Here is a 10,004-nt window from a genome sequence, read left to right on the forward strand (position 1 = left end):
GATGAGCTAACACTACCATCATGCTCAGGTGCTCCATATCTATAAAAAGCAGTCATACGCTCAGACAGGCTCAACTCAAGTACTGAGTATAATGGAAGTCAATGGGAAACTGGCAATTTTTCTGGAAAAAAGCATGAGGTTCCTGTTGACTTTCATTATGCTCCGTACTCGAGCACATCGGAGTGGCAGATCGATGGATTCACTCATCACTAGTGTTGCTGATATTCATGTCAAGTAGTTAACAGTTCAAAATAAAATTGGAAGAAAAACTTTATAAAACTTTTTATTTATTTACTTTTTTTCTTGCTTTTTAAGAACTCATTACTTTTAATAGATGCTCATAGAAAAGATTAAAGCATATCTTACTCGTATATAGCTTACATCGAGCATTTCACACATAGGAGTTTATCCAAATCCAACAGAAGAACATGTCTAGTCTCCTCTTAGGACACTTCTATATATAAACCTTTATTAACCCTTCTGACCTACAGATTTTGCAGAACGTGTAGCTGGGTTTAAGCATATTTACATAGGAGGGAACCATCAGTCCTCCCAGAATACTGTCCCACCAGAAACCGCCGTCCAGTGCTCCCTGGTGCAGGGTCCGCCGGCTTCTCCTCCATGTTACTTAATGCGGAACAGGACTTTGCGCTGAAGTCTATGTTGGATCTCACCGCGTCGCATCATAAGATGCAGAACCTTGTGAATCGCATGTTCTGGGTATTTCTAAAAAACAAAATCAAAACACTAAAGTTTGGCTGACGTTAATATTTCCCAACCAGGTTTTATGACCACAGCCGTCTCCTGGTATTGGTCCTTACATTTTCACTTTTGTGTCCCCATCATTCTCACCTGTTTAAGAAAGTCTTGGATGATGCTGTGTTCAGAAACCTGAGAGCCAATTGCAAACCTTCTCTTCAGCTGCTTCTCGATACGAGATAGCATTTCTTGGTCTTCTTGGGTGGTGAACCCTTCCACGCCTGAAAGGAGGCGGCGGTGTGGACAATTAGTATAGCATTACATATGGCCGACAACTGCTGTGTAGCTAGATGTGAGAGTTAATGAGCGAGTTTCGAAATACTCGGATTCACGATACTCATAACGTATATCACGAATCCGAGTATTTAGAAACGCGCTCATCATTAGTGAGAGTAAATCTCACTTTACACTTACCGGAAAGACTTCCTGACATGGCGGCATCCAGGGTGGACACCTGGAACAAGCGCAGCGCCTCTTCAACATCAGTCTCCGTGGCAAAGGGCTGCAATTTCATCTTGCTGAGAGATTCGGAGATTCGGACGATGGCTTCCAATTGTCTGCAAATTAAATCACTGAGAATAAATATTTCACATAGTAATACTTCTACTTTTCTGAAGACTTGAGGGGCACAAGGCATGCAGAACAGAAGTGAAAAAGAAAAAAAAAGAAAAAAAAGAAAAGAAAGTAGTAATCATTATATACACACACACACACACACACCATCTATAGGTAGGTGTGTGTGTGTATGTGTAATTTATATTATATATTATACATACACACAGTTATATCTAATTATATCTATATATCTAATTTTTATCTGCAGAACGAATTGCCACATTGCCTGTCCCAATTTCCTAATGGACCATTTTTTATTTTATTTTGCAGTGTGTGGATGAGATTTGTTACGATCGCTGCTACTATAGTGCTGCAGATGGTGGATTATATTGCAGACGGTCCATCTACGGAGTGAATATTCACTTAAGGCCCCATACACATTAGATGGCTGTCGGCTAAACGCCATCTTGGCCGTCTCTTCCATATGAGTTCATCCAAGGGCTCGCTCTGAGAAAGCCGCAGACAGACATCTGTCTGTGACTTCTCTCTGGGAGAACAAAGCAAATCAGAAGTCCGATTGACATCCCCCGTGACAATCTGTGGTCTGCTGCCCCCGTACATGTCAGCAGGGGACAGTCTAATGTGTATGGGGGCTTAACTTTTGTAACAAAGACAAGCAGCGTTACACAATTAGCTTGACTGGCATGCACGCGAGACCTATTCCTGCAATGATAATCTCCTGTTCATAAAACACAGATTGTATTGAAACTACAGCACAAAGCCTTATAAGTGACATCCCTGTAGGCTCTTATGCCCTGTATTATGCTGCCCTCAGATTATATAGCAAAAACCTGCTGACAGATTCCTTTCAGTGCGAGTGGACATCAATACAAATAATGCAACGTATGTGCAGCCGGAAACTCTAAACACTGAATCATAGACTGGTAGAGTTGGAAGGGACCCCAAGGGCCATAGGGTCCAACCCCCTGCAAGTGCATGTTTTCCTAAATTATCCCAGCTAGCAAAGATTTCCTTCCTAGAATATTGTATATATACTCGTAAGCAACATAATAGACTTGTGTTCACACCTGACAGTTATGGGAATACTGGATCTCTTCTCGCTCTCCCTCTCATGGTCTCGGGCTCCGCTACGCATGAGGACATAACGATTTTTCAGCTTCTCAGCTGCTTCCACTGACAGACGTGGTCCACATTTACTATACACAGAGACATATAAAAATACAAAGTAAAAACATGGAAGTCTTAAAGTTGCATGAAACGGCAGCAGACAGGGCTTTACTTACGTTCTGCAGTAAGCAATGTATTTCTTCAGGGTATTAAGATCCACCTCTCCCTCTACAGATTGGGTCTGCGTCCGGGCACTAAGATGGACGTTCATCACGTGTTTAGCGAGGGTCTGAGGAGGACAAAAAGTGGAAAAAATAAACATATGTATAAAAGTTTGCCATAACTAGAGCACAGGGAACTGTAGAACGTGTGAAGACCTCTAATCTCCATTACTGATACTGTGCGCAATATACACAATGTTTAGAGTATATTCTCACCATATCCCTCTGCTCATTGTGTTCATCCTTGACAATGAAGATCATGTCGAATCTTGATAAGATGGTGGGCATGAAGTCAATGTTCTCCTCGCCCTTGGTATCGTCCCACCGGCCGTACACTGAATTGGCAGCGGCGAGCACCGAGCAGCGGGAGTTCAGGGTGGTTGTGATGCCGGCTTTTGCAATGGATATAGTCTGCTGCTCCATAGCCTCATGGATGGCGACCCTGTCATCCTCCCGCATCTGCAAGTTTGATTTAATAAATAGGACTAAGATTAAGTCATCCTGAATGCTTCTGTGTGTAATTATATTCACAAAAGTTACCTTATCAAATTCATCAATGCAAACGACTCCTCCGTCTGCCAACACCATGGCTCCTCCCTCCATAATGAAGTTACGGGACACCGGATCCCTCATGACCGAAGCGGTCAAACCAGCCGCACTGCTCCCCTTACCAGAGGTATAAACCTGCAATAATGGAGCAGAATTAGCAGCAGATATGACTAGGATACGTCTTGTGTGTATATACGGTGTAGAGGGAACACAGTATACACTCCGCTCTTACCCCAATGGGGGAGCACCTCTCCACAAACTTCAGAAGCTGAGACTTAGCGGTACCGGGGTCTCCCAACATCAGCAGGTTAATGTCTCCTCTCCGAGTTAGTCCATCTGGAAGCCTGAATAGGAAAAAATGAAAAAACATTGTGTCCTATAAATACCGTCTTTTTCCAAAAATAAGACCCAGTCATACTTTCTATGCCCCGAAACAAGCACTAGGGCTTATTTTCGGGGTAGGTCTTTTTCTTGGAGAAACATGGTTGGGGGCTGATTACCTAGGACAAATCTATGATGTGTGAACGTGTATTGGGGGGTGAGGAGCTGAGGCAGTTCCATAGATGGGAAGGGGTGTCAATTGAGTTAGCTGAGCTCAGATTGCAGTTTAAAGGGGCTGTCAGTGCAGAGGACTGCTCAAAGTACAGGCACTTGGTGCACTGTGGCGGGGCCAAACATTTAAATACTCCTTCCCATCTGCTTATTTTACCTCTAAATCTGGCTTCATAGAGCTGGAGAAAAGCAGATCTATCAAAGAATAGGGGGGAGGGGGAAGGAAATCGAGGGAAAACAAGCAGGTGAGAAGGTGCACTTAAGTGTTTGTCCCCACCATGATGCTCTGAGAGCCTGTGCTTGGACTGAACAGTCATTCTGTCCTGACAGTCCCTTTAACCATTAAGATGCTGCTGTCAATCTCCAACAGACATTTAAAGGGTGGATAACTAGTAGAGTAGGGGGGCTGATGCATTACCATGGCAGCTGAGAACCTTCTAAAAAGATGCTTGCAGCTGTCATCTTTGTACACCTATGATGCTTAGCCTTAAAGGGTTACTCCCATCTCCAAGATGTATTATTAGTATTATTTTTATTAATAATAGCAAATACCTCTAATTAGAAATGTAGTACAGTTCTTCTAATTCACTATGTCGGTTACCTCATGTGCAGGGCATTGCAGGATCTTACGTATGCATGGTTATGATCACGAGCAGCTGACTATATGCGTGGTCGTAACCATGGATACCTAAGATCCTGCAATGCCCTGAACATGAAAAGCTACATAGTGAACTAGGAGAACTACACATTTCTAATTGGAGGTATTTGCTAATATTATTACACCTACTACGATTGGATCTTGGAGATGGTTATAACCCTTTAGGCCGAGCTCTATAGAGTACAGTATATAGTTAAAACAATACTGAAATGACAGCCCCAGTGAGCCCCAATTGGCTCAGACAAAATGTAATCCTGTAATTGGAACATTTTACACAAACGCAGCACCAAGTACTTAACAGTACACGACATGTACCTTTTACGGGATCCTCCGAAGAGTAGACAAGCAATCGCCTTTTTTATGTCAGTGCTGCCATAAATTGACGGAGCAATACTTTTAGCAATAGTTTCATAAATGTCGGGTTTAGAAGCGAGACGCCTGAAATCCTCCTCTTCTTGAGGCGTTACAGCACAAGCTGCACTCCTTCCTATGGAAAATAAAATGAAGGTCAGCTTCTGCACTTTCGATCATGTACAGTGAGGCGTCCATCCGGCTTCTGAGGCGCACTAACACTGCCGGCATCAGCCACGAGCACACACCAAATTTATAGGAGCTGTGATGACGCCAGCTCGCGGAAATAATGTTATCACGGCCACAGGGGTGTGGTGATATGGAAAAAGGGCCAACTGGTCAGAGGAAATAACGCTCCTGGGAGGGAATTTTGGCACACACGTGAATGCTGCTGGATTGGAAAGCATAGGGGACCTGACCGGTTCCCTTTATATGGATACTGAAGCCCCTCCCCCCCGCTTTGTTGCCTTAGACCAGCACCCGATCACTCACCTGTGCCTTCTGTATCTACTTGGATACCCACAACACGGATATAGGAGCTCCGGATACCCACTCCTACTCTGTCACGGCCTTTGGTGGACGTTTTGCCAATTTTACGAATGGAATAAATGCCCATAATGGTCACTCTATTCCCCGGAACAACTTTGTCGCAGAGATACCTAGAGAAAATCTGAAGTGAGCGGTTTTTTCATAGAAAGACACAAAGTAATATCAGCATGAGGAACCAGGAGGGGAAAAAATTTTAGGGTTTCCTAGAAAGTGGAGCTCACCTGTCACAGTACAGCTGCATATGGCGGGGCAGCTCCCCATGGGGCACGGCATCTGGAGACTCCTGAAGTTTTAGTGTCTGGAAATCCACACATTTACATTTGTCAGGTATAATGTAGTATGGATCCAGAGGACACTTGGGCCGACCTGCCTGCTCGCTGTGGGCGATAGAAAGGGAATGTATGAGGATTTATGAGTAGCGGTACATGAGAGGAGACACCATATATGATGAAACCATGTGCATGCTGAACATACGTGTTGCACTTTCGTGGCATGGCGTAACCCTCCAATCCGGGTCGCACAGGAATGTTACTGATCGTGTTCCTGCAGCTGCGGCATTGGATGGAGATCTTTATAGCCTTGGCTCTCACGGCTGTAGCAGCGATGATGATACCAGGGATCTTCACAAGGTGAGACATCTGCTCCGACTGCAGAAGACAAATAAAACCCAGTGAAGTGGAGACGCTGGAAAATCTTAGACCTTTTCTCCACTTAAAAATTAATCTGTACATCCATGAAAGGGTCCACACGTGAGGTGCGGGCTCAGGAGCCGAGGCTGCACCATAGGCAGCAGATTCTAGCTGTGTTATACAGTCAGCATCTGCCTGTAACAGCAAAAAACTTAAAAGGTGTGTGAGAGAGAGGCAGGCACAGAGGCAGGCACAGAGGCAGGCACAGAGGCAGGCACAGAGGCAGGCACAGAGGCAGGCACAGAGGCAGGCACAATTATATATTATACATCCTATCAAGAAGTGAATGAAAGAAGGAAAAAAAAAAAACGCTATCTAGGAAAACTTCGCAGTGCAGCCATAACAAAAGGCTAAAGGTCACCAGTATTAATACCTTCAGGCTCCGGATGTTTGCAGGATTGGCGTCAGAACGCAGCATGACCTGGATCTCTTGCACAGCTTCTTCACCGGCCGGACGTGGACGGGTCACCTCATCGGCCACCTCCTGCGCAGCTTCCTCCAGCTAAAGAACACATGGCATTGAGAATGTAGCACGTCACAAGACGTCATGCCTGATAAGTATTGGAGCTCCCGCTGGTCGGGGAATCAGTACCCCATCATTCATTACTAAGGAGTTTGCTGTACACGACAATAATAAGACGTTACTCACCAGCTGAAGGTGTTCTGTCGGCTGCTTATATAGATAATCTGCAATTTCCTCATCAAAACTGGCCAGATCTTCCATCTCCACCTCAATCCAGTACTCTCCGAGGTTATAATGTCGCTTGAGTTCATCTCTGAAATCAAAGAGCAGCAGTTACGATACACCAAGGTGACAAGACAGCCCTGCCGAATAGCAAATCACCAGCAAACCCACTATACGAGGATCGCGGGCAGTGTGGCCATTGCGGTCTGTATGGACTGTGGAGATACGCCGGTCTGTCCTGGCCTAGAGCTCAGTTTACAACACATTTGGCGCATCCATGAAAAGAGGGTGCAATGCTGCACTGGGAGGACGGGCGCCAGGTCCGGGTGCGGAGACGTCCAGCAATTGCTCATACAAAAACTCCCTGAATCTGCGCATACCTACTGCCCGCGCACGCACAGAGAAGGGTCTTAGACTCAATACACCGGTTTTGTGGCCTAGGCTGCACACTCTGGGGGACGTTCTAAGCAATCTGTGGAGGTCTCAAGTCCCAGATCCATACTCCGTCGCACGCTCTCCGGGGGTGGCTGTTTTAAGTGTGATCGGGGACCTAGGGCCATACTATTCTGTTTGCGATTAAAAGGTAGAATATATGGAAATCCATGTGATAATAGCTGTCCTTACTCTACTTTTATTGTTTGCAGGAGTCAGTAACCTAGACATGAGTGTAGAACAGGAACATGTGCAGCGCTTACAAGTTCTTTCCAATAGAGCTTGTAAGCGCTGCAACAAGCTGACAATACGGACAGCTTTGGTGCCTTTGCTCTCTGATATTGACGATTTGCAGATGCAGTTCAGGCCGGCAAGGTGACAACACAGGTCTGAGCAGTCAGACAGGAGCACAGCGCACTCGTGAAAAGATCTCTTTATAGGAAAGACTGCAAAGAGCCCCTAAAAAACTCAAACAATTTACCCCTTATTACAAATACTCTTCTCAAGAATGGAGAGATTGGTTGGTTGTTATTTTTTTTTTTTAAGTACACTTCTCGTTGCCTAGGTTACTGGCCACCTCTGGAGTTTGTCAGTACTGGCCATTTTCCTAGGAAAGGAGCGCAGCACTTGCAAGCCAGCACTGCTGCTCTGAATCTCTTTGTAACCAGTAGCTGATGCTCGGATGGGCGCGACTTAAGTATGATGGAAGTCTATGGGATTGACATTTTGGGAATACCCCCCTATATCACACAGTGAAGTGTCTGGTCCCTTTGGTTAGTGATGGGGGCCATGCTCTCTCCAGTCACTGTCTATTGGATTGGCACAGGCTGCACTGCTCACCTCTCTCCAGTCACTGTCTATTGGACTGGCACAGGCTGCACTGCTCGCCTCTCTCCAGTCACTGTCTATTGGACTGGCACAGGCTGCACTGCTCGCCTCTCTCCAGTCACTGTCTATTGGACTGGCACAGGCTGCACTGCTCGCCTCTCTCCAGTCACTGTCTATTGGACTGGCACAGGCTGCACTGCTCGCCTCTCTCCAGTCACTGTCTATTGGACTGGCACAGGCTGCACTGCTCGCCTCTCTCCAGTCACTGTCTATTGGACTGGCACAGGCTGCACTGCTCGCCTCTCTCCAGTCACTTTCTATTGGACTGGCACAGGCTGCACTGCTCGCCTCTCTCCAGTCACTGTCTATTGGACTGGCACAGGCTGCACTGCTCGCCTCTCTCCAGTCACTGTCTATTGGACTAGCACAGGCTGCACTGCTCGCCTCTCTCCAGTCACTGTCTATTGGACTGGCACAGGCTGCACTGCTCGCCTCTCTCCAGTCACTGTCTATTGGACTGGCACAGGCTGCACTGCTCACCTCTCTCCAGTCACTGTCTATTGGACTGGCACAGGCTGCACTGCTCACCTCTCGCCAGTTACTGTCTATTGGACTGGCACAGGCTGCACTGCTCGCCTCTCTCCAGTCACTTTCTATTGGACTGGCACAGGCTGCACTGCTCGCCTCTCTCCAGTCACTGTCTATTGGACTGGCACAGGCTGCACTGCTCGCCTCTCTCCAGTCACTTTCTATTGGACTGGCACGGGCTGCGCTACTCGCCTCTCTGCTGGCCCCACATGGTCACTACTGGCCCGTCATACATCTGGTGGTCCTCAGAGACCTTATTAACCCCTGTGATACCCGACATCATTATTACAAGATCCCACCTAATGGAATAGGACTGCAAGACAAAAAATATTCTACAGCCACATAAGATTGACAAGGGGATTAATTTACAAACAGATCAGATCGGCCGATCATCTACAATCATCGCTCTACATGATCTGCACCAACCTGTACTTATAGGTGAAGCCGGTGCGGTCGGTGCCATAGCGATACTGTCGCAGGAATTCTTTAAAGCGCTTCTTCACCTGCGACTTCTTGGCTTGTCCCTCATCACCGGTCTGCTGCTGCTCTCCTCCAAAGCTGTCGCTGTAGAAAACACCGGCATCGTCGAAGCCGGACATGATGGCAGATAAAAACCGCACAGCGACAATAAGAAAAGCCTGCGACCTCACCACCGGCAGAAAGCGCGCGAAAAGACTACTTTCGCGCCAAAGTAGATTAGGCGCCACAGGAAGATACACGCCCACTCGTTTTCTATTGGTGTACGCAAAGATAACTTCAAGGGGTGGGGATTAACCAGTGAACTGTAATGCGCATGCGTGAACATTCCCCGTTTGCTAGAGAGTAAACGTTTCTTGAAGTGTACCGCACCGCCATTTTGTTGGAGACTTGAGGACTTGTAGTCTAGAAAATGTCTGACGCAAGTCTTATAGCTGGAGATATTATTTATAATATAATGTATGTACAATAAAAATGACAAAATTTTACATTGGGACATTTTTCTCAGAGGTTTCACGCACGTTAATGGGGTGCACACAATGAATAGTCCATATTCGAGTTGTCAGAGGAAGCTACGCTATCACAGGGAAAGCATGCACATTACTATTAAGCGAACCCGACTCGGGTGTCCGGGGCTCAAATCCGAAAATGGACTTCTCCCGGAAGTCCGTGGTCGAGTGTGAAATTCGGATTGTGAATAAAGTGTGTTGAAAGGCAGCTGCAGTGCCGCCAATCAGCAAGCTTTTCGGCTGTGGCACTCCCAAAGCCATAACAACCATGCCAAGTATTGTCAATCAAACAAATGCCCTTATTCGACAGTCTAGTTCAGGGGACGGGAACCTTTTTGGCTAAGAGAGCCATACTCACCAGGGGGGGAGCAGCTCAGACAGTTCCAGGGGCAGGGTAGGCAATGCTGCAGGCACGGAGGAGGGGGTTTCGCGGCTCAAGAGGGTCAGTGTGCGGAGGGGCGGCGATACTGCTGC

General features: G+C 46.6%; 1 protein-coding gene across 1 annotated transcript; it reads right to left on the bottom strand.

Moving 5' to 3' along the window:
* Positions 1 to 291: 291 nt before the first annotated feature.
* MCM5 (minichromosome maintenance complex component 5) lies at positions 292 to 9,222 on the bottom strand. Its single transcript, XM_075319153.1, has 15 exons — positions 8,971 to 9,222; positions 6,661 to 6,787; positions 6,385 to 6,513; positions 5,797 to 5,969; positions 5,544 to 5,699; positions 5,266 to 5,432; positions 4,738 to 4,909; positions 3,445 to 3,556; positions 3,204 to 3,347; positions 2,880 to 3,122; positions 2,619 to 2,731; positions 2,403 to 2,531; positions 1,174 to 1,316; positions 853 to 980; positions 292 to 726 (listed from the first exon to the last, which is right to left on the bottom strand). The coding sequence occupies exons 1-15, from the start codon at positions 9,141 to 9,143 to the stop codon at positions 625 to 627; spliced, it is 2,211 nt and encodes a 736-aa protein (XP_075175268.1). The 5' UTR covers positions 9,144 to 9,222; the 3' UTR covers positions 292 to 624.
* Between the last annotated feature and the right edge of the window lie 782 nt (positions 9,223 to 10,004).

Source organism: Anomaloglossus baeobatrachus, chromosome 7, assembly GCF_048569485.1.
Source record: "Anomaloglossus baeobatrachus isolate aAnoBae1 chromosome 7, aAnoBae1.hap1, whole genome shotgun sequence".
Lineage (NCBI taxonomy): Eukaryota > Metazoa > Chordata > Amphibia > Anura > Aromobatidae > Anomaloglossus > Anomaloglossus baeobatrachus.

Excerpts from the sequence above, each read along its gene's own strand:
- MCM5 (XM_075319153.1), bottom strand. The coding sequence starts at position 9,143 with ATGTCCGGCTTCGACGATGCCGGTGTTTTCTACAGCGACAGCTTTGGA. Across the intron at positions 5,433-5,543 it reads ATGCAGCTGTACTGTGACAG|GTATCTCTGCGACAAAGTTG; the intron begins GTGAGCTCCACT and ends GATTTTCTCTAG. Across the intron at positions 2,532-2,618 it reads TACATTGCTTACTGCAGAAC|TAAATGTGGACCACGTCTGT; the intron begins GTAAGTAAAGCC and ends CTCTGTGTATAG.